A 24,670-nucleotide genomic window follows, 5' to 3' on the forward strand; every position below is an offset into this window, starting at 1 on the left:
AACGCAGGTGAGCACGGGTGTTGATGAGCAGATAAGGGCTGGCTGGCGTAGGTGGATAGCTAATGTTTTTAGCATAGCTCTGTGAGGTCCCGTAGCTAAGTTAGCTTCAATGGCGTCATTAGCAATAACATTGTTAAGCTTCGCCAGGCTAGAAAGCATTAACCGTGTAGTTACATGTCCATGGTTTAATAGTATTGTTGATTTTCTGTCTATCCTTCCAGTCAGGGGTTTATTTATTTTGTTTCTATCTGCAGTTAAGCCCGATGCTATCACGTTAGCTCCGTAGCTAAAGTGCTTCGCCAATGTATTGTCGTGGAGATAAATGTCACTGTGAATGTCCATTTCGCGTTCTCGACTCTCATTTTCAAGAGCATATAGTATCTGAGGTGGTTTAAAATGCAAATCCGTGATCCACAATAGAAAAAGGAGAAAGTGTGGAATCCAATGAGCCCTTGTACCTAAGTTACGGTCAGACCGAAAAAAGATACGTCCTGCACTGCACTCTAGTCCTTCACTCTCACGTACCTCATCCACAAATCTTTCTCGGTCCGAATCGCTCTCGCTGCTGGTGTAAACAATGGGGAAATCTGAGGAGCCTTTCAACCTGCGACGTCACGCTACTTCCGGTACAGGCAAGGCTTTTTTTTATCAGCGACCAAAAGTTGCGAACTTTATTGTCGATGTTCTCTACTAAATCCTTTCAGCAAAAATATGGCAATATCGCGAAATGATCAAGTATGATACATAGAATGGATCTGCTATCCCCGTTTAAATAAAAAAAATTCATTTCAGTAGGCCTTTAAGCAACTTTTCAATATTCACACTGATAAATGTCCGCCGTTTAGATATTATTTTAACATTCTTGACTGGCATTAGACTCATTCTGCTTCAGTAAGGTGCAGACCAGTGATACACTCCAACTGCTTTACCATGTCAACTACACGCTCTGTCATGTTTTTGATGATTTATTTTTGTATATTCAATGAATATTATCCACTTCTTCTTGTTAGCACTGTCCTTCACACTCACTTTCTTCTGTCAATAAAGTTGTGTCCATCTCTAGCACTGGATGTTGCTTGAATTAGGTTCAGGTTGGGTAACAAATATTTTCAATATTGGGCGCACTATTGCCTCATAGCAAGTACTGTAGTTTCGTTTAGGGATGTGAGTTAAGTGGTTGGTTGTCTCTATGCGTCATCAGGTGATATTGCTTCTGGGTCAACTGGGGTAGGCTCCAGCTTCTCCGTGACTCTGATTAAATAAGCATTATAGGAAATAGTCAGTTGTTGGCATTTCTTATTTCCAGCTATCAAACGTAATGGTCCCGAAAATGATGAAACGGATTCATTGCTTATGAGCGTGGCTCCCAGCTGACCACCACCATGAGCTTCCCGTAGAAGTGAAGTCCTCAGTCAACTTATGGGAATTAGTAATTTGTGAGCTGCTCAAACTCTGTAGTATTATGTAATGAATGTGCTTACGTGAAAGCTGAACTTTGGTCCACTGGCGAGGGCGGTTGGGTTCGGCAGTGCGCCACACATGAGGCCTCTCTTCCAGAATGTTGTGAAAACAACATTACCATTTTGACCAGTTGTATGCAAATCTTTTGGAGGGTTTGAGTGGGATGTTTTAATAATTAAAGAGCTACAAGTGAGCGTGGGTATCCACATATACAGTAGAGCGTACTGTATATTTGGGGAGATGTTTCCCGTCTGTCCTTCTGGTTATGGTACAAACATTCAGATGCAAAAGTACATCTATACTAAACTTTAATGTTTGCATTGGCATTGTCAGTGCATTTTTTTTAAGTTCAAGTCTTTTCAAAGGAAAACTCAAGTTCTATTGGGCGTCCATTTAAAGATGGAATCATAAACCTCTTAGCTTCAGGAAAGAAATCAATAGCAGGCTTTGAGAAAGCTTTCCACCTTGGACGACACAACAGAAAAACTAATTAATACAACTGCTACAACTCATCGTATTTTGGAATATCACTTACATCAGCATCAATGTATATTTGAACAGGCCCAGGGATATAATAGTAACTTAAATTCAAAACGGCACAGATGGGGAAAAATGTTTTTATGATAAATAAATGACTATGCAAAGTGTTAGATGCTGTAAGAGCACTATCAATGATACCACGCATTGAACATTTGATGTTTCAGTGCGTTATTTTATTAAGCAGTCCCGCCAGGATTTTGCTGACTTTTTGTGATTGTTGCAGCCTACAATGTTTGAATTTGCAGCATCTTTATCACAAAGTGGCAGCAAAAGGTATAATATTTCAGACTTGGTTTTTTTTCAATACCATTGAATTAAGTTGTTCTTAATGTTTTAAGTGTTCCCTCAAAAAGCACAGGATTTTAACAAAAATTGAAAGACAAATACTGTATTGATGTTTTACCTGTTTTACCTGTACAGACTTAAAAGTAGACACTAGATGAGAGTAAAAGCACATACTATTGTAATAATTCATTGTAGGTACAGAAAGAAATAGCACCAACGTCTTTCTTATTGTCCACTGTACTGCTTTGTCTTCCACAAGTTGCAGACATTCTCCATGTTTGTTTTCGGCTTGAACAGTGTTTGTCGTTCTTATTAGGGATGTCCGATAATGGCTTTTGCCGATATCCGATATTCCGATATTGTCCAACTCTTTAATTACTGATACCGATATCAACCGATATCAACTGATACCGATATATACAGTCGTGGAATTAACACATTATTATGTCTAATTTCGACAACCAGGTATGGTGAAGATAAGGTCCTTTTTAAAAATAATAATAAAATAAAATAAGATAAATAACTTAAAAACATTTTCTTGAATAGAAAATAAAGTAAAACAATATAGAAACAGTTACATAGAAACTAAAAAAAATGAGTAAAATTAACTGGTAAAGGTTAGTACTATTAGTGGACAATCATGTGTGCTTACGGACTGTATCCCTGCAGACTGTATTGATATATATTGATATATAATGTAGGAACCAGAATATTAATAACAGAAAGAAACAACCCTTTTGTGTGAATGAGTGTAAATGGGGGAGGGAGTTTTTTTGGGCTGGTGCACTAATTGTAAGTGTATCTTGTGTTTTTTATGTTGATTTGATAAAAATTTAAAAAATTTAAAAACAATTAAAAACGATACCGATAATAAAAAAAACGATACCGATTATTTCCGATATTACATTTTAAAGCATTTATCGGCCGATAATATCGGCAGGCCGATAATATCGGCCTGCCGATATTATCGGACATCTCTAGTTCTTATGCATTCATTTATGTTCCAACGCATTTACCCCGCATATTAACAGCATTTGTGAACTGTTGAGAGCAATCTATAACAGTATTTTTGCTTTTTTCATTGCCATACTCTGGATAAATAAAGATTCAACAAACAAATGTAAACTAGGAAGTTAGCATACCGGTGTGTTGTTAAATGTTTATATAGTACATTACCCACAAGGCTTAGCGCTGGAGACAGGAACTGGAAGTATGTATGAGCTATGCGGGAAAAGGATAGTTGTCCCGTTTTGATCAAAAAAACATTTTATATATTGTTACATGTTTGTGTTTCTGCATTGTCTACACATAAAACCAACATATATTTTGATTAGACAGTTGACGCGCTTGTGTGACCGCCACCCAAAGACAAATTGCATTGGCCAAAATGTGCAGGGAAGTTGAAGGCTTTGGACAAAGTTGCAAGGCTGCGCGTAATTCGCAGGATAGCTTCAATTTGCGTAAATAGGCACGATTTCGAAATCACAAATTCATGGAGGGATTTACTAAGGTGACTTTCATAGGCTGATCACAGGTTTAATTTCTGGTCAGCACTCTCTACAGTAGTGTTGTAGGAAAACAATTGTGTAAAGACCTGCATGGAAATACCAATGGAATACCCATCCATCCATCCATTTTTTACCGCTTGTCCCTTTCGGGGTCGCGGGAGGTGCTGGAGCCTATCTCAGCTGCATTCGGTCGCCACCTCATCACAGGGCCAACACAGGCCAACATTCACACTCACATTCACACACTAGGGCCAGTGTGCCAATCAACCTATCCCCAGGTGCATGTCTTTGGAGGTGGGAGGAAGCCGGAGTACCCGGAGGGAACCCACGCAGTCACGGGGAGAACATGCAAACTCCACACAGAAAGATCCCGAGCCCGGGATTGAACTCATATTGTGAGGCACATGCACTAACCCCTATGTCACCGTGCTGCCCCATTGAGAACACTTAAAAGTTATTCCAAATCCCTGCTAAAGAGAGAGCATCCAAAGGTCTAAATCAACTCTTGAAAGCAGCACTCCGATGAGCATCAAGACCACCCGACTCTTTTGACTTTGTTCTGTCACGTTCTGTGGTCATGTGCGCTGTAATGAGAGCGAAAGCACGAGAGAGCAGCAGTAACAGGGCGCCACCCACGCCGCAAAGCTGCCATCCCAGCATCCTGCTGGCCCTCTTTCCCGCGACCCAGCGGTTGTCATAGAGGCCCATTGACTCAATCGCGAGAAAGAGGGGTCGGGGAGGAGGGGGTTGATATCGTCCGGATCAGCCTATTCCTCAAACCCTCTGCCCCTAACCTCGGCGCTAGTTCCAGTCGCTAAGCAACAGCCAACTGAGTAACGTTGGTGGCGTGGCAACAAGTGGGGCTCCCCACTTTGTTGGAGGCTCAAGTAGCAGATACTTTGCAGAGAATCAGTGAGGCGGCAATGTGTACAAAAGAGGAGGCAGGCCGAGCCAAATGCGGCCTCAGCGAAGCTGGGAAAATCAACATGCCGCTTATTATCCCCTGCTTTCATCTCGTGACTCAGTGTCCATCGCTAAAGCAATAGGAATGACACCTATTGATATCTTGCACTCCTCCCATTGTTTGTTAAAACCCTGAAGTCCGTGCACAGGCCTTCTACCTGTCAGCACTACAAAGACAAGTGGACAGAACTAATTACGTCCGCCAGGCAGTTGGCTCTAGGTGCTACTTGGAGAGGCCATATTTAAACTGAAGTTTGAACAGGAACAGCTGCAAGCGTACACCAACCCGCTGTGGATAAAATACACAAACAAGCATACATTTTGTCTGGATGCAAGCAGGAGACACCCCACGACATTGTGTTGGGTCAGGGCAGAAAGGCACGCAAACACGGCACAGCTGCCTGGTGCCACCTCTCTGACCTCCATGGAGACATTCCGTTATATAAGGAGGGAAGAAGTGGTCACCGAGGAGACTTTTATTCACTGCTTTCTGACAAAGCATTCTGTAAATGTGCTTATTTCATTATTACTATTCTAACTGAGGCAGAACACCAAAGAAATGAATGGTAACACTTTAGTATGGGAAACATATTCACCATTAATTAGTTGCTTATTAACATGCAAATTAGTAACATATTGGCTCTTAATTAGTCATTATTAAGTACTTATTAATGCCTTATTCTGCATGGCCTTATTATATAACAACCCTAACCCTAACCCTATTCCTAACTCAGGGGTCGGCAACCCGCGGCTCTAGAGCCGCATGCGGCTCTTTAACGTCGCCCTAGTGGCTCTCTGGAGCTTTTTCAAAAATGTATGAAAAATGGAAGAAGATGAGGGGAAAAAAATATATTTTTTGTTTTAATATGGTTTGTGTAGGAGGACAAACATGACACAAACCTCCCTAATTGTTATAAAGCACACTGTTTATATTAAACATTAGAGATGTCCAATAATAACTTTAAAATGTAATATCGGAGATTATCGGTATCGGTATTTTTATTATCGGTTTCGTTTTTTTTGTTTTTTTAATTAAATCAACATAAAAAAACACAAGATACACTTACAATTAGTGCACCAACCCAAAAAAAACCTCCCTCCCCCATTCACACTCATTCACACAAAAGGGTTGTTTCTTTCTGTTATTAATATTCTGCTTCCTACATTATACATCAATATATATCAATACAGTCTGCAAGGGATACAGTCCGTAGGCACACATGATTGTGCGTGCTGTTGGTCCACTAATAGTACTAACCTTTAACAGTTAATTTGACTAATTTTCATTAATTACTACTTACTATATATCGGTATTGGTTGATAGCGGTATCGGTTGATATCGGTAATTAAGAGTTGGACAATATCGGAATATCGGATATCGGCAAAAAGCCATTATTATCGGACATCCCTATTAAACATGCTTCACTGATTCGAGTATATGGTGAGCACCGTTTTGTCCTACTAATTTTGGCGGTCCTTGAACTCACCGTAGTTTGTTTACATGTACAACTTTCTCCGACTTTCTAGGACGTGTTTTATGCCACTTCTTTTTCTGTCTCATTTTGTCCGCCAAACTTTTCGTCGTGCATGAATGCACAAAGGTGAGTTTTGTTGATGTGCTAATCAGACATATTTGGTCACTGCAAGCTAATCCATGCTAACATGCTATTTAGGCTATCTATATGTACATATTGCATCATCATGCCTCATTTGTAGCTATATTTGAGGTCATTTAGTTTCCTTTAAGTCCTCTTAATTCACACTATCTGTATGTAATATGGCTTTTAATTTTTTGCGGCTCCAGACAGATTTGTTTTTGTATTTTTGGTCCAATATGGCTCTTTTAACATTTTGGGTTGCCGACCCCTGCCCTAACCAAATAACTCTAAACTAAGTCTTTGTTACTTACAATATGTTCCCCTAGTGTCCAAATAACTCTTAATTAAGTCTTTGTTACTTACAATATGTTCCCCTAGTGTCCAAATAACTCTTAATTAAGTCTTTAAAGACTGGGGAACATATTGTAAGTAACAATTGTTACTTACAATATGTTCCCCATACTAAAGTGTTACCAAATTCATAATAAGAGGAGTTGTAGAAGGTTATAGAAGTAGCAAATTCCTATCTCACAGAAAACCTGAAGTGCTCTACGGATAGGGGTAATGTTGTGAGAGCAGTGTTTATTGACCTAAAAAGGCACTTAACACATTCTCATATCTAAGTTGTCGACTTGTAATTTTTCTAAACAGGCTGTTGATTGGTTCTGGTCTTATCTTTACGGACGAGAACAGTATGTCAAAGTTAACAAAGCAATGTCATCTTTTTAAAAAATGAAATGGGAATACCACAAGGGTCAATACTCGGTCCACTTTTGTGTTGCCCAGCAATCGGACGTCAACTTTGTGCAGCCAAGTCGCCCAGCAAGGCTACGGAGGTCCTAACAATATGCAATAACGATGTAAATTAATGGCTGCAAAACAATCACCGTACTCTTAACTTGCAAAAAAGTAACTAAGTGATTTTCAATCTGAAAACAGACTGTACCCCGGGGCATTCAAAATCACTTAATAAGATATTGAAACACAGGAGGTTACTGAATTTAAATATCTTAAGAACAGTGTACAACCAGGCCTTGAAAGTCATGAACAAAAAGCCCATCCACTGGCACCACTGTCAAATATTGAAAAAATACAAACTAATGAAAAAATACAATTTGTTACATTTGTATTAATTTCTGTTTCTTGAAGCTTATTTTGAAATGCTTACATGATCTAGTCTCAGAACCACTCTCTTGCTACGTTAAAATACCTAACAGTAATAGGGGAGCATGATGTTTGGCAACTGTAAAATGGAGCAAGGATGTGAGAAGAATGGTATAGCCACCTCACCTCTGCATCATAATATTATTGGGCCAACTGGCAAAAGCAAAGTGCTAATTGTCATTAAGAGTCCTAACTTGTGCTCTATTGAGTTCCATTCCAATTGTGTCATTGTTTTTCTATCTATAACTCCATCTCCGCAATATTCCATTATTTTTTAGTTGAGAAAAATGATACCACACCCACTGCGAAAAAGTCGGACCATCACAATACATTTACTGTACGTCTAAATTCTGCTCCTGTGCAAAACGAGTGCATCCATGTAACGATGATCTGCATGACCTCCCTTGCATTTATTGATCACTGTGGCTCACTGCAGCCTGCTTAAAGCTATTTCTGCAACGGTCAATACACCACTGCAGATTCTGCACTGCGGCCCGCAGCCCCGCGCATATCTGCCTAGTCATCAAACCCCCACTGAAGCCAGCAATCAATCAGATTGGGATGTAATACACAACACATTTGTGCCAATGTAGCAGATATATGGTCTTGCCGCTCACTGTTTTTATGGGCATACAGCCTGCTTGTTGTTTTAGTGACCTGATGGATGTCGTTCTACTATCAAGACTGCAAAAGCCCATACTAATGTTTCAAGGATATAATCTCAACATAGAAGCTACTCTGTGTTTTATGACATCTACTTCATGGCCTGGTGACTTGAGGTTGGTGCGTACTGTGAATATGTCTGTGGACGTTAATAGTCATCCTGGTCATTGTATTTTCAAGGCAACTTGGATTGGTCAGATCTAGAAGAGATTGGTCAGATCATGACTTGATCAAATTTTGACTAGATTGGTCAGATCTAGTCTAATCTAAGCCTGCTTGGATGAGAGGCGAAACATCTTCTAAGACCAACTGAACAGTCCATTTGCGATCATGTGAATGCCCTGAGAATGATGTTCATCAAGAGTACCAATGACAACACTATATTTGACATGTAAATTCTTTCCATAGATGGGTGATTTATTTTGTTTATTCTTTAAAAAACAGACATCCTCTAAGTTGTGTCTGTGGGATTGTATCTGATGATTAGCAGGCTCCAACTGTCAGTCATGACCATAGTAGTCTGAACCACATCTCACGAACCATTTGAGACTGACACGGAATCAGATGCAAGATCTTCAGCAACATAGTACATTGCCCGGTATATAGTGCAGACAATAGTTCAATTCCCCTGAAACACACTAGATCAGCGCTTTTAGTAAATATATTCACTTCAGCATTTAGACTACAAATCCCAGTGTAGACGGTTCGGGGTCATTAGATGTTGTCTCAGATAGAAAAAAAAGCCAAGCTGTCCCACTTCTGACGCCAATTTAGTTGTGGGCATTACTGTTATTAGGGAGCACAATAAACAAAGAACATTGATCAATTAAAGTATATTGTTTTCCTTTATTTAACAAACAATTTACAACTGCACCCAGTTCCCTGCACTTTTTGAAGACAATAATGTGTTTGAAGCCATTAGAGGCACGTTCAAATACTGTACGTCTCATAGACAGCAATGTTCATGTCATATAGTACATTGTAATACATTGACACAATACTTTTCTTGTGGAACTTTAAGGCCATTTAAGGGTATTTAATAAAATAATCATTGTTAAAGTTTTAGTTTTCAAATTAAATTACCGTAATTTCCGGACTATAAGCCGCTACTTTTTCTCCTCGTTCTGGTCCCTGCGGCTTATACAGGGGTGCGGCTTATTTACGGCCTGTTCTTCTCCGACACCGACGAAGAGGATTTCGGTGGTTTTAGTACGCAGGAGGAAGACGATGACACAATGATTAAAGACTTAATTTTTATATACCAGTAGGCTGGTTATTTTGATAACGTACAGGCGAGCACTTTGTATTACTTTGCACCATTGTATTATTTGTACTCTGCACGAATGCTGTTCGCCATGTCAAAGATGTGAAAGTTTGATTGAATGATTGAAAGATTTATTGTTAATAAATGGGACGCTTTGCGTTCCCAAACAGTCATCTCTGTCCCGACAATCCCCTCCGTGGTAGCAGGAACCCCTATATACTACGCTAATTACACATCAAAACCCTGCGGCTTATAGTCGGGTGCGGCTTATATATGGAGCAATCTGTATTTCCCCCTACATTTAGCTGGTGCGGCTTATAGTCAGGTGCGGCTTATAGTCCGGAAATTACGGTATATATCTTCAGGAAGTAATTTTCACTGGCATTTTACTATATCTGCTGCTACAGTATGTTCTTTTGAACCTCTTTTTGATCCCCAGAAAAACACATTAAAGGCCTACTGAAACCCACTACTACCGACCACGCAGTCTGATAGTTTATATATCAATGATGAAATCTTAACATTGCAACACATGCCAATACGGCCGGGTTAACTTATAAAGTGCAATTTTAAATTTCCCGCTAAACTTCCGGTTGGAAACGTCTATGTATGATGACGTATGCGCGTGACGTCATGACGGCAACGGAAGTATTCGTACCCAATGTGTCACCATACAAACTGCTCTGTTTTCATCGAACAATTCCACAGTATTCTGGACATCTGTGTTGGTGAATATTTTGCAATTTGTTTAATGGACAATGAAGACTGCAAATAAGAAAGTTGTAGGTGCGATCGGTGTATTAGCGGCGCACTACAGCAACACAATCAGGAGGTTGTGTTGTGTTTGAGCTGGATAGCAGACGCACTACCGTGAGTACAGCTTTGGCTTCCAAACATTTTATCGCTTGCCCGTACGTGCGTGTCGCTATGTGCATGTCACGTACTTAACTTTGGGGAAATATATGTTTCTTGCTGACTCTGATGGCGGCCGGGGTGTCGTCGAAAGCTACAACACCCGCCGCCGCCGCCGCTCCGTAGTTAGCTTCAATTGTTAAGCTTCGCCAAGGTGGAAATTATTAACCGTGTATTTACATGTTCATGGTTTAATAGTATTGTTGATCTTCTGTCTATCCTTCCAGTCAGGGTTTTTTTTTATTTTTGTTTCTATCTGCATTTGAGCCCGATGCTATCACGTTAGCTCCGTAGCTAAAGTGCGTCAACGATGTATTGTTGTGGAGATAAAAGTCACTGTGAATGTCCATTTCGCGTTCTAGACTCTCATTTTCAAGAGGATATAGTATCCGAGGTGGTTTAAAATACAAATCCGTGATCCACAATAGAAAAAGGAGAGTGTGTGGAATCCAATGAGACCTTGTACCTAAGTTACGGTCAGAGCGAAAAAAGATACGTCCTGCATTGCCTCTCTTGTCCTTCACTCTAACGTTCCTCATCCACGAATCTTTCATCCTCGCTCAAATTAATGGGGTAATCGTCGCTTTCTTGGTCTGAATCTCTCTCGCTCCATTGTAAACAACGGGGAATTGTGAGGAATCCTTCTTCCTGTGACGTCACGCTACTTCCGGTATAGGCAAGGCTTTTTTTATCAGCGACTAAAAGTTGCGAACTTTATCGTCGATGTTCTATACTAAATCCTTTCAGCAAAAATATGGCAATATCGCGAAATGATCAAGTATGACACATAGAATGGATCTGCTATCCCCGTTTAAATTTAAAAAATTCATTTCAGTAGGCCTTTAAAATGTTTTGTATCTACAGCTAATTAACAACAAAGTTTGATTTGTTTACATTTTGCTATGACATGTTTGTCTCGCATGCAGGAATCACAGAGACCATCGCCCAGCTGGCCTCAGGCTGGGTTACAGACAAGAACCTGTTCCACAAATACCACTACCACAAGGCCTACCTGATCCTCTGCGGCTTGGTCAACCTGCTGTCCCCGCTGGCGACATCCTACATCCTGCTCATGGTGTACGCGGTCTTCTTTGCCATCTTCTGTGGGGGCTACATGGCTCTACTGCTGCCTGTTCTGGTAAGGAAGACAACAAAATATTAACATGAATCACCAATGCAGGTATTGAGAGTCGATTTACAAACCCCATTGATTGATTGATTGAGATTGATTGATTGAGACTTTTATTAGTAGGTTGCACAGTGAAGTACATATTCCGTACAATTGACCACTAAATGGTAACACCCGAATAAGTTTTTCAACTTGTTTAAGTCGGGCTCCACTTAAATTGATTCATGATACAGATATATACTATCATATATACTATCATCATAATACAGTCATCACATAAGATAATCACATTGAATTATTTACATTATTTACAATCAGGGGTGTGGAGGGGGGGGGGGGGATATGGACATCAAGTAGTGGACAGAGAGTGAGAGAGAGAGAGAGAGAGAGAGAGAGAGAGAGGGAGGAGAGAGAGAGAGAGAGAGAGAGAGAGAGAGAGAGAGAGAGAGAGAGAGAGAGAGAGATCAGAAGGCATAAGAAAAAGAAAAAGTATCTGCATTTTATTGTTTACATTTGATTATTAGCAATCCGGGGAGGGTGTTAGTTTAGGGTTGTAGCTGCCTGGAGGTGAACTTTTATTGCGGTTTTGAAGGAGGATAGAGATGCCCTTTCTTTTATACCTGTTGGGAGCGCATTCCACATTGATGTGGCATAGAAAGAGAATGAGTTAAGACCTTTGTTAGTTCGGAATCTGGGTTTAACGTGGTTAGTGGAGCACCCCCTGGTGTTGTGGTTATGGCGGTCATTTACGTTAAGGAAGTAGTTTGACATGTACTTCGGTATCAGGGAGGTGTAGCGGATTTTATAGACTAGTGAAGTTGGCACGTTGTGTAAATCGTAAATAAAAACTAAATACAATGATTTGCAAATCCTTTTCAACCTATATTCAATTGAATATACTGCAAAGACAAGATACTTACAGTTCGAACTGGAAAACGTAATTATTTTTTGCAAATAGTAACTCATTTGGAATTTGATGCCTGCAACATGTTTCAAAAAAGCTGGCACAAGTGGCAAAAAAGACTGGTAAAGTTGAGGAATGCTCATCAAACACTTATTTGGAACATCCCACAGGTGACAAGGCTAATTGGGAACAGGTGGGTGCCATGACTGGGTATAAAACTTCAATTCAGCTGCTGAAGCAAACGCTTGCCGATCTCTTTCCGTAGCCAGTTTACGGCTAATGCCTCAGAATGCCATCCCAAGACGTTGTCTTACTAGGCTAGAAAAATAATTCCACAGTATTCGCTCTTACAATAACAATGTTGCTACAGCTTGGTTATTAAACAGCTTGTGGAAGGTAAACAAAGTATTGTTGGTGGTTTTTGGATGCATTTTTAAAGTGATTTAGAGGCAGAATGGATTGCTCCCATTACCAGCATTGCCAGCCACATAGAACGAGACATTTTTTACAAATTATAATGCAAAAAAAACTAAAACTTTTGTCTTCATGTTTCTCATAAGAATTGTGAGCAATAGTCACAGTTTAAAAAAACAGAAAAGTGCAATTTCTGTTAAGGGGAAAAAAATTCTAGATTTCGTCAGAGGATTATCAGATACTTTATCTCGACTGAGTGAAGCGAGACTTTAACAAGAATGCTGATGACAGAATAACAAAGAAGAGTCTTAAAAGGTATTTTGGCTTTATGATACCTTTCAGACGAGTACAAAACAACGAAATAACTGGAGCATGGAATGTCTGCTAGATACCAACGGTCAAATGTCAATGAACGTGTATGTTTGTGCATGTTCATGCATGTACAGTATGTGTGTGTGTATCCTTAGTGTGGGTCAGCCAGAAGTCACTTGTGTTACCTGAAACAGTACATTTCATTTTTTTTAGGGCTGTCAAATTGAACGCATTAATGCAGATTAATCCATCATCATTAATAATCTGATTAAAAATGTTAACTCAACAAATTCATCTCCAGCACAGAATGACTCCAAATCTCTGAAGTCTCTGGCAGTGCATTTCAGGCAAAAATGTGGGAGTAACAGGCTGTAGAAGCAAACAGCTCAATATGGAAGACGCTAAATAGCACATGGGAAATTGAAGTACCAAAATAACCATTGACGAAACAGTCGATTGACATATAGGGCCCGATCTGCTGAAGGTTTGCGTACATCAGAACACGTGCAAACTAGATAGCACACACAAAGCCTATCCACTAAATTGGTGTGCAGAGGATTGTGTATTTTAAATGAGCAAAATAAAGAGTGCAACCCATTTAGCGTGTCTGTCTTAATAAATATGCAGAATATATGCTAATTATCAGAACTCCCACAATACTGGGAGGATAAGATGTACACTACCGTTCAAAAGTTTGGGGTCACCCAAACAATTTTGTGGAATAGCCTTCATTTCTAAGAACAAGAATAGACTGTCGAGTTTCAGGCCATTTTGAGCGTTTAATTGACCCCACAAATGTGATGCTCCAGAAACTCAATCTGCTCAAAGGAAGGTCAGTTTTGTAGCTTCTGTAACGAGCTAAACTGTTTTCAGATGTGTGAACATGATTGCACAAGGGTTTTCTAATCATCAATTAGCCTTCTGAGCCAATGAGCAAACACATTGTACCATTAGAACACTGGAGTGATAGTTGCTGGAAATGGGCCTCTATACACTTATGTAGATACTGCACCAAAAACCAGACATTTGCAGCTAGAATAGTCATTTACCACATTAGCAATGTATAGAGTGTATTTCTTTAAAGTTAAGACTAGTTTAAAGTTATCTTCATTGAAAAGTACAGTGCTTTTCCTTCAAAAATAAGGACATTTCAATGTGACCCCAAACTTTTGAACGGTAGTGTACATTTAATTATTTCGCACACAGAGTGTTTTTTATCAAATGCACAGGCAGTATTAGATCACATGCAACACCCCCACTAATAGTAGAGGGGATTGTATAGTTTGCACACGCTGTTTAACGCTTGGATATTAGTTGATCAGGCTCAAATTATGCACACTCTGCAGGTGAGAAAGCACTTCCATCTTAAAATACAATTAGTTTTGTTGTTAACGTGAACATATTTAATAAACACAATAAGTATATGGGTTATTTACCTTCTTTCTTAAAGGCCTACTGAAATGACATTTTTTTTATTTAAACGGGGATAGCAGATCCATTCTATGTGTCATACTTGATCATTTCGCGATATTGCCATATTTTTGCTGAAAGGATTTAGCAGAAAACATCGACGATAAAGTTCGCAACTTTTGGTCGCTGATAAAAAAAAGCCTTGCCTGTACCGGAAGTAGCGTGACGTCACAGGTTGAAGGGCTCCTCACATTTCCCCATTGTTTGAGACACTTGTGATTTAGGGCTATATAAATAAACATTGATTGATTGATTGATTGTTTACACCAGCAGCGAGAGCGATTCGGACCGAGAAAACGACGATTACCCCATTAATTTGAGCGAGGATGAAAGATTTGTGGATGAGGAACGTGAGAGTGAAGGACTAGAGTGCAGTGCAGGACGTATCTTTTTTCGCTCTGACCGTAACTTAGGTAAAAGGGCTCATTGGATTCCACACTTTCTCCTTTTTCTATTGTGGATCACGGATTTGTATTTTAAACCACCTCGGATACTATATCCTCTTGAAAATGAGAATCGAGAACGCGAAATGGACATTCACAGTGACTTTTATCTCCACGACAATACATCGGCGAAGCACTTTAGCTACAGAGCTAACGTGATAGCATCGTGCTTAAATGCAGATAGAAACAAAAGAAATAAGCCCCTGACTGGAAGGATAGACAGCAGATCAACAATACTACTATCAGGAGACACCGAACCAAACACTGGACCTGTAACTACACGGTTAATGCTGTGCCGCCTGTCGAAACCTAGCAATGCTGTTGCTAACGACGCCATTGAAGCTAACTTAGCTACGGAACCTCGTCAGAGCTATGATAAAAACATTATCTCTCCACCTACGCCAGCCCTCATCTGCTCATCAACACCCGTGCTCACCTGCGTTCCAGCGATCGACGGCGCGACGAAGGACTTCATGCGGTCGGCGGCTAGCGTCAGATAGCGCGTCTGCTATCCTCAAAGTCCTCCTGGTTGTGTTGCTGCAGCCAGCCGCTAATACACCGATCCCACCTACAGCTTTCTTCTTTGCAGTCTCCATTGTTCATTAAACAAATTGCAAAAGATTCACCAACACAGATGTCCAGAATACTGTGGAATTTTGCGATGAAAACAGAGCTGTTTGTATTGTGATACAATGTGTCCGAATACTTCCGTTTCAACTATTGACGTCACGCGCATACGTCATCATAAATAGACGTTTTCAACCGGAAGTTTCGCGGGAAATTTAAAATTGCACTTTATAAGTTAACCTGGCCGTATTGGCATGTGTTGCAATGTTAAGATTTCATCATTGATGTATAAACTATCAGACTGCGTGGTCGGTAGTAGTGGGTTTCAGTAGGCCTTTAAGTCCCGTTGTCAATGCAATATGACACATGACTATTGTAGATTAAAAATGTATTATATCCAATCGCTATTAACTGAACATTAATTTTAATCCATTGAAAACACTTTTTTTTTATTCAGTAGAAAAAAAAAAAAAATTCTTATCAAGTCCATCTTTGAGCGTGACAATGTACATTTAAGATTACTAGGGTGCATTTGGTTTGAAGTGAACATTCAACACAAAACAAAGTGTGTTGTTATCAAGTTGTTGTCCACTGGGCAGAGTACAGTTGATATTGGCTATTTCACACCGCTCATGTTTAAAGATGAGATCAGCAGTCGAATGTTTGTGGACACGTTTTCACTAAATTACAGACTTTGTTTCCACTTATTTACTGACTTTGTGTTGAGAATATTATCAGTGAAGTTACGACATACTGTCAAAGCTTCTAATCTAATGGATTCACCCACATGCCAATTAAAAAAAAAAAACGAAACCCTGACTAGATTTGTACAAAGGATCAGTATGTATGTTTTGACATGAGCAGTTCGTATAATAACACAGGATGCAAAAATGCACTTCCGCCCCTGGCTAAATTGGGGACATAAGCATAAACCCCACCGACAAAAAAAATTGTCAAACTTTTTTATTTATGTGAAACTTTTTTTAATTTTTTTTTTATCAAACTTGAATTTAATATGCATACGGTAGATAATGGTTGGATGGATGAATGTTTCTGACACATTTCTGGACAGGATTTTATCCTATAAGTCTGTATACCAGCCCAGCACTAAAACTGTTTTCAGGGGACATATTCTTGTCAATGACAGAGCAGGAAGGGGCTAGGAATACGTTTGCGGTAAAATTTCATATGAAGTGCACTGTCATCCAATGATTGACATTTTACATGTGCTTATTCACGCAAAACAGGGACCCCCATGAATCCGAGGGTCTTACATACTGTACAGTGTGTGATCTGCGTACCGTATACGTATGTATCTTGAGGCTAAATGTACTGTTCCTCCCTGCAGGTGGATCTGGTCGGGGCAGAGAAACTCAACAACTCCATGGGATTTTCCATGTTCTTTGTCGGTTTGGGTTGTCTCACAGGTCCTCCTTTGGCAGGTGAGTCATGAGAAACCTCCAGTGGTCTTCCGTCATATGCAAACTGACATGTCTGACACATGCAAGGCTTAGCTTACATTTGCTACAAAGCAACCGGCTGACTAAAGTTAGCAACAGACAGCGTTGCTCGGTTGGTAGGGCGGCTGTGCCAGTAACTTGAGGGTTCCTGGTTCGATCCCCAACGTCCGCCATAGTCACGTCTATTGTGTCCTTGAGCAAGACACTTCACCCTTGCTCCTGATGGGTCGTGGTTCAGTGTGTGAATGTATGTGTGAGTGGGTGAATGTGGACATAGTGTTATGGTAAATGGTAAATGGGTTATACTTGAATAGCGCTTTTCTACCTTCAAGGTACTCAAAGCGCTTTGACACTATTTCCACATTCACCCATTCACACACACATTCACACACCGGTGGCGGGAGCTGCCATGCAAGGCCCTAACCATGACCCATCAGGAGCAAGGGTGAAGTGTCTTGCTCAAGGACACAACGGACGTGACTAGGTTGGTAGAAGCTGAGGATCGAACCAGGAACGCTTCGAGTATCTGGAAGTTAGAAAAACGCCTTACAAGTGTAACCCATTTGCCATAACAGACTATGTTTGGGGTTTGTATTGGAGAAGAAAAAAAAATGTTCAGCTTTACTTGATCAAATTTAATTTTGCCTAAAAGCAAAAGAAGGTCAAGCTTTTAGAATCAAAAACATTGTGCTCAAGGTTGGATTTAATTCACATTGTTGGACGTGATGACAGATTGCCTTCGTTGCTTACACAGAGCTGCATTTTTTTAGACTGGGATCCAGTTCTTCTCAGTGTGAGGTGCCTTTATTCTTCTCCTTTAGTGATGCTTTTGCCGGACGCTAAATAAAACTAATAACAGTAACAGCAGTGATATTAATCATCTGCATAGTTGGATATTAGGGGTACGGGAAAAAATCGATTCGAATTCGAATTGCGATTCTCACGTTGTGCGATTCAGAATCAATTTTCATTTTTTTAAAATATTTCTAATTTTTATTTTTTAATTTTTTTATTTTATTTTATTTTTTATTTTTTTAATTAATCAATCCAACAAAACAATACACAGCAATACCATAACAATGCAATCCAATTCCAAAACCAAACCCGACCGAGCAACACTCAGAACTGCAATAAACAGAGCAATTGAGAGGAGACACAAACACGACACAGAACAATCCAAAAGTAGTGAAACAAAAATGAATATTATCAACAATAGTGTCAATATTAGTTACAATTTCAACGTAGCAGTGATTAAAAATCCCTCACTGACATTATCATTAGACATTTATAAAAAATAAAAACAAATAAAACAATAGTGTCACAGTGGCTTACACTTGCATCGCATCTCATAAGCTTGACAACACACTGTGTCCAATATTTTCACTAAGATAAAATAAGTCATATTTTTGGTTCATTTAAAAGTTGAAACAAATTTACATTATTGCAATCAGTTGATAAAACATTGTCCTTTACAATTATAAAAGCTTTTTACAAAAATCTACTACTCTGCTTGCATGTCAGCAGACTGGGGTGGATCCTGCTGAAATCATATGTATTGAATGAATAGTGAATCGTTTTGAATCGGGAAAATATCGTTTTTTAATCAAAAATCGCGTTGAATCGAAAAAAAATTGATTTTGAATCGAATCGTGACCCCAAGAATTGATATTGAATCGAATCGTGGGACACCCAAAGATTCACAGCCCTATTAGCTATGGTATATAACTGGCACATGAGGTACGAGTGCATAGTCTTAAAGGCCTACTGAAATGATTTTTTTTTATTTAAACGGGAATAGCAGATCCATTCTATGTGTCATACTTGATCATTTCGTGATATTGCCATATTTTTGCTGAAAGGATTTAGTAGAGAAAATTGACGATAAAGTTCGCAACTTTTGCTCGCTGATAAAAAAAAGCCTTGCCTGTACCGGAAGTAGCGTGACGTCACAGGAGCTAGTATTCCTCACAATTCTCCATTGTTTACAATGGAGCGAGAGAGATTCGGACCGAGAAAGTGACGATTACCCCATTAATTTGAGCGAGGATGAAAGATTCGTAGATGAGGAACGTTACAGTGAAGGACTTGAGAGGCAGTGATGGACGTATCATTCTTCGCTCTGACCGTAACTTAGGTACAAGCTGGCTCATTGGATTCCACACTCTCCTTTTTATATTGTGGATCACGAATTTGTATTTTAAACCACCTCGGGTACTATATCCTCTTGAAAATGAGAGTCGAGAACGTGAAATGGACATTCATTTTATCTCCACGACAATACATCGGCGAAATGCTTTAGCTACGAGCTAACGTGATAGCATCGTGCTTTAACTGCATATAGAAACAAAAAAAATAAACCCCTGACTGGAAGGATAGATACAAAATCAACAATACAATTAAACCGTGGACATGTAAATACACGGTTAATGCTTTCCAGGCTGGCGAAGGTTAACAATGCTGTGCTAACGACGCCATTGAAGCTAACTTAGCAACTTAGCAACCGGACCGCACAGAGCTATGCTAAAAACATTAGCTCTCCACCTACGCCAGCTAGCCCTCATCTGCTCATCAACACCCGTGCTCACCTGCGTTCCAGTGATCGGCAGAAGGACGAAGGACTTCACCCAATGCGTTTGGCGGCCCGGAGACGTAGGAAGTCAAGGTGAGGTCGGCGGCTAGCGCGTCTGCTCTCCAACAAAGTCCTCCTGGTTGTGTTGCTGTAGTCCGCTGCTAATACACCGATCCCACCTACAACTGTCTTCTTTGCAGCCTTCATTGTTCATTAAACAAATTGCAAAAGATGTCCAGAATACTGTGGAATTATGAAATGAAAACAGAGCTTTTGTATAGGATTCTACGGGGTACCATAACTTTCGTTAAACTGACTTCGTCACGCGCATACGTCATCATACCGCGACGTTTCCGCCGGATATTTCCCGGGAAATTTTAAATGTCACTTTATAAGTTAACCCGGCCGTATTGGCATGTGTTGCAATGTTAAGATTTCATCATTGATATATAAACTATCAGACTGCGTGGTCGGTAGTAGTGGGTTTCAGTAGGCCTTTAATGCAATCCGATGAAACAGCTGTATTAGGGTCACGTTCAATCAATCAATCAATCAATCAAGGTTTATTTGTATAGCACCTTACAACATCACAATGGTGCACAAAGTGCTTTACAGCATTGGACCCCAACCTTTTTTGCACCACGGAGCGGTTGAATGTAGGCATTATTTTTCAGAGACAGGCTTCCCACTTGTGAAAAATACAACTCACTATAACGCTGAATTAGTGGGAGCCCTGGGCTTGTTTCTTTGCAATGAGATGCAGATGGGAATCAGCCTCTGGCTACAATCTGTCACATTTATATTTGATATGTTCATTAATGTGCATTGGATAAGTGGTAGAAAATGGATGGATGGATGGATGTATCATGTCACAAAGTTATAACAAATGGGAACTTCCTATGAGGAGTTTTATTGTACATCTATAAACAAGCTCATTGGTGTGTCTAGTGCACAGGTGTCAAACTCAAGGCCCGCGGGCCAGATCTGACCCTCCACGTCATCTTATATGGCCCGCAAGAGCCTGTAAATAATATGTGTCAATAAAATACTTTATATTTCCTTTCTTTGCTTTCTTATTTTCTTACTAAAGGTATTAAGTTGTTTTTCTAGTTTGACAGGGGAAAACAATAGTGTCCAATATTGCAACAAATATTATATTATCTAACTTTGTTGGTCAAAATCCAAATAAATACTTAAATATCTGCTTAACTTATGGTTTCGACGCAAGTTATCCATCAAATTGTACACTATAAAAATGACCAATAGATTTTACTGTAAAATGTAGGGAGTTTTTTACAGCATATTACAGGTAAGTTGAATAAAAATGACCAATGTTTGTTTTTTTACAGAAAAATTCTGTCGACTGAGCTGTCAGTTTTGTTTTCAAATCCACGGTTGATTGTTTTATGGTACCACATTTTATTATGGTAAAAAAACTGGCAGCTGAGTTGCCAAAATACAATTAAACAGCGGTACTGTATTTCTACTTATAGTAATATGTTGCAAAAATAATAATAATAAAATAACACCATTTATTTTACAGTAAAAGTCTGGCAACTAAGCTGCCAGTTTGTTTCTGTTAAAAACAGTGGTCAAATCCACAGAATTGTTCACTCTTTACGTTAATTTTTTTTTAAATATTTAAATTCATAGGCAAATTCATTAATTATTTACTGTTACAAGCGGCCCTCTATTGGCAGCCATGACTGTGGTGTGGCCCTCAATGAAAACAAGTTTGACATCCCTGGTCGAGTGGGACAGGCCAAAGTTAAGTCTGAGAAAATGCAGTCCTTTATAAATTATTTAATGTTTTCTCCGGCCCGGTAGCAAATGCTTCACGGACCGGTACCGGTCCCCAGGCCTGTGGTTGGGGACCACTGCTTTACAGGACAAATAAGTTAAAAGCAAGTAAAACCACGCGTTTTAAAACAGTAATAATAAATACTCAAAGTTTTGTTAAAAGCCAATTGAAACAAATGTTTTTAGTTGAGATTTAAAAGCTTCTAGCTCCGTGATGGCTCACAACTCAGGTGGGGGGGAGTTCCGTAAATTGGGTGCGGATGCGGGAAAAGAACGATTACCCCATTTTTTTAAGTCTAGTCCTTGGTACTTCCAAAGATGTAGCGCTACAGTTAGGAGTAGGGTTATAGTTGGGTTAGCGCTAGAGTCAGTTTGAGGGATTCTTGTAGTGTTGGGGTGAGTTGAGTCTGGGCGTAGGCAATATGGCTTACAATTTATATTACAAACCCCGTTTCCATATGAGTTGGGAAATTGTGTTAGATATAAATATAAACGTAATACAATGATTTGCAAATCCTTTTCAACCCATATTCAGTTGAATGCACTACAAAGACAAGATATTTGATGTTCAAACTCATAAACTTTATTTTTTTTTTGCAAATAATAATTAACTTAGAATTTCATGGCTGCAACACGTGCCAAAGTAGTTGGGAAAGGGCATGTTCACCACTGTGTTACATGGCCTTTCCTTTTAACAACACTCAGTAAACGTTTGGGAACTGAGGAAACACATTTTTTAAGCTTCTCAGGTGGAATTCTTTCTAATTCTTGCTTGATGTACAGCTTAAGTTGTTCAACAGTCCGGGGGTCTCCGTTGTGGTATTTTAGGCTTCATAATGCGCCACACATTTTCAATGGGAGACAGGTCTGGACTACAGGCAGGCCAGTCTAGTACCCGCACTCTTTTACTATGAAGCCACGTTGATGTAACACGTGGCTTGGCATTGTCTTGCTGAAATAAGCAGGGGCGTCCATGGTAACGTTGCTTGGATGGCAACATATATTGCTCCAAAACCTGTATGTACCTTTCAGCATTAATGGTGCCTTCACAGATGTGTAAGTTACCCATGTCTTGGGCACTAATACACCCCCATACCACCACAGATGCTGGCTTTTCCACTTTGCGCCTATAATAATCCGGATGGTTCTTTTCCTCTTTGGTCCGGAGGACACAACGTCCACAGTTTCCAAAAACAATTTGAAATGTGGACTCGTCAGACCACAGAACACTTTTCCACTTTGTATCAGTCCATCTTAGATGAGCTCAGGCCTAGCGAAGCCGACGGCGTTTCTGGGTGTTGTTGATAAAAGGTTTTCGCCTTGCATAGGAGAGTTTTAACTTGCACTTACAGATGTAGCGACCAACTGTAGTTACTGACAGTGGGTTTCTGAAGTGTTCTTGAGCCCATGTGGTGATATCCTTTACACACTGATGTCGCTTGTTGATGCAGTACAGCCTGAGGGATCGAAGGTCACGGGCTTAGCTGCTTACGTGCAGTGATTTCTCCAGATTCTCTAAACACTTTAATGATATTACGGACCGTAGATGGTGAAATCCCTAAATTCCTTGCAATAGCTGGTTGAGAAATAGCTGGTTTTTAAACTGTTCAACAATTTGCTCACGCATTTGTTGACAAAGTGGTGACCCTCGCCCCATCCTTGTTTGTGAATGACTGAGCATTTCATGGAATCTACTTTTATACCCAATCATGGCACCCACCTGTTCCCAATTTGCCTGTTCACCTGTGGGATGTTCCAAATAAGTGTTTGATGAGCATTCTCAACTTTATCAGTATTTATTGCCACCTTTCCCAACTTCTTTGTTACGTGTTGCTGGCATCAAATTCTAAAGTTAAAGGCCTACTGAAACCCACTACTACCGACCACGCAGTCTGATAGTTTATATATCAATGATGAAATCTTAACATTGCAACACATGCCAATACGGCCGGGTTAACTTATAAAGTGCAATTTTAAATGTCCCGGGGAACTTCCGGTTCGAAACGCCTCTGAGGATGACGTATGCGCGTGACGTAGCCCGGGGAACAGAGGTATGCCTTCCACATTGAAGCCAATGCGAAATAGCTGTTTTCATCTCATTCTGGATGTATTCTGGACATCTGTGTTGGTGAATCTGTTGCAATTATGTTCATTGCATTATGGAGAAAGAAGCTGAGCAAGCAAAGAAGAAAGTTCTCGGTGCAAAGCGGACGTATTTTGCGAAGGAAGTCAGCAGCAACACAACACAGTCGGTGTTTCATTGTTTACATTCCCGAAAGATGCAGTCAAGATCGAAGAACTCGGATAACAGAGACTCTAACCAGGAGGACTTTTGACTTCGATACACAGACGCCTGTAGAGAACTGGACAACACAGACTCTTACCAGGATTACTTTGATTTGGATGACAAAGACGCAGACGTGCTACCGTGAGTATGCAGCTTTGGCTTCCAAACATTTGATCGCTTGCACGTACGTGCGCGTCACGTACATAACTTTGTTTAAATATATAAGCTTTATGAACCTTGGGTTAGGTGAACGGTCTTTTGGGCTTAGTGATTGTGTGTGTTGATCAGGTGTTTGAATTGTATTGGCGTGTTCTATGGAGCTAGGAGCTAGCAGAGGAGCTAGGAGCTAGCATAAACACCTAGGTGTTTTTATGCAGGATTAATTTGTGGCATATTAAATACAAGCCTGGTTGTGTTGTGGCTAATAGAGTATATATATGTCTTGTGTTTATTTACTGTTTTAGTCATTCCCAGCTGAATATCAGGTACCGTGAGTAGCAGCTGCGCTTCCAAACATTTGATCGCTTGCCAGTATGTGCGCGTCACGTATGTTACTTTGTTTAAATATATAAGCTTTATGAACCTTGGGTTAGGTGAACGGTCTTTTGGGCTGAGTGATTGTGTGTGTTGTGCAGGTGTTTGAATTGGATTGGCGGCTTATATGGAGCTAGGAGCTAGGAGCTAGCAGAGGAGCTAGGAGCTAGCATAACAAACACGCAGGTGTTTTTATGCAGGATTAATTTGTGGCATATTAAATATAAGCCTGGTTGTGTTGTGGCTAATAGAGTATATATATGTCTTGTGTTTATTTACTGTTGTAGTCATTCCCAGCTGAATATCAGGTCACCCCCGGCTCTCACAGCATCTTCCCTATCTGAATCGCATCCACTCCCCACTAGTCCTTCACTTGCACTTTACTCATCCACAAATCTTTCATCCTCGCTCAAATTAATGGGG

At 40.0% G+C, this 24,670-nt stretch overlaps 1 protein-coding gene across 6 annotated transcripts in view; it reads left to right on the forward strand.

Annotated features, from left to right (window-relative positions):
* Positions 1-24,670, forward strand: part of slc16a4 (solute carrier family 16 member 4) — a 63,907-nt gene that overhangs the window by 37,319 nt on the left and 1,918 nt on the right. For all 6 annotated transcript variants that reach the window (XM_062052210.1, XM_062052205.1, XM_062052208.1 and 3 more), the window contains 2 exons: positions 11,285-11,496; positions 16,946-17,039. In XM_062052210.1, the coding sequence (XP_061908194.1) occupies positions 11,285-11,496; positions 16,946-17,039 (306 nt within the window). The remainder of the gene's footprint in view (positions 1-11,284; positions 11,497-16,945; positions 17,040-24,670) is intronic.

This window comes from Entelurus aequoreus, linkage group LG07 (genome assembly GCF_033978785.1).
Source record: "Entelurus aequoreus isolate RoL-2023_Sb linkage group LG07, RoL_Eaeq_v1.1, whole genome shotgun sequence".
Lineage (NCBI taxonomy): Eukaryota > Metazoa > Chordata > Actinopteri > Syngnathiformes > Syngnathidae > Entelurus > Entelurus aequoreus.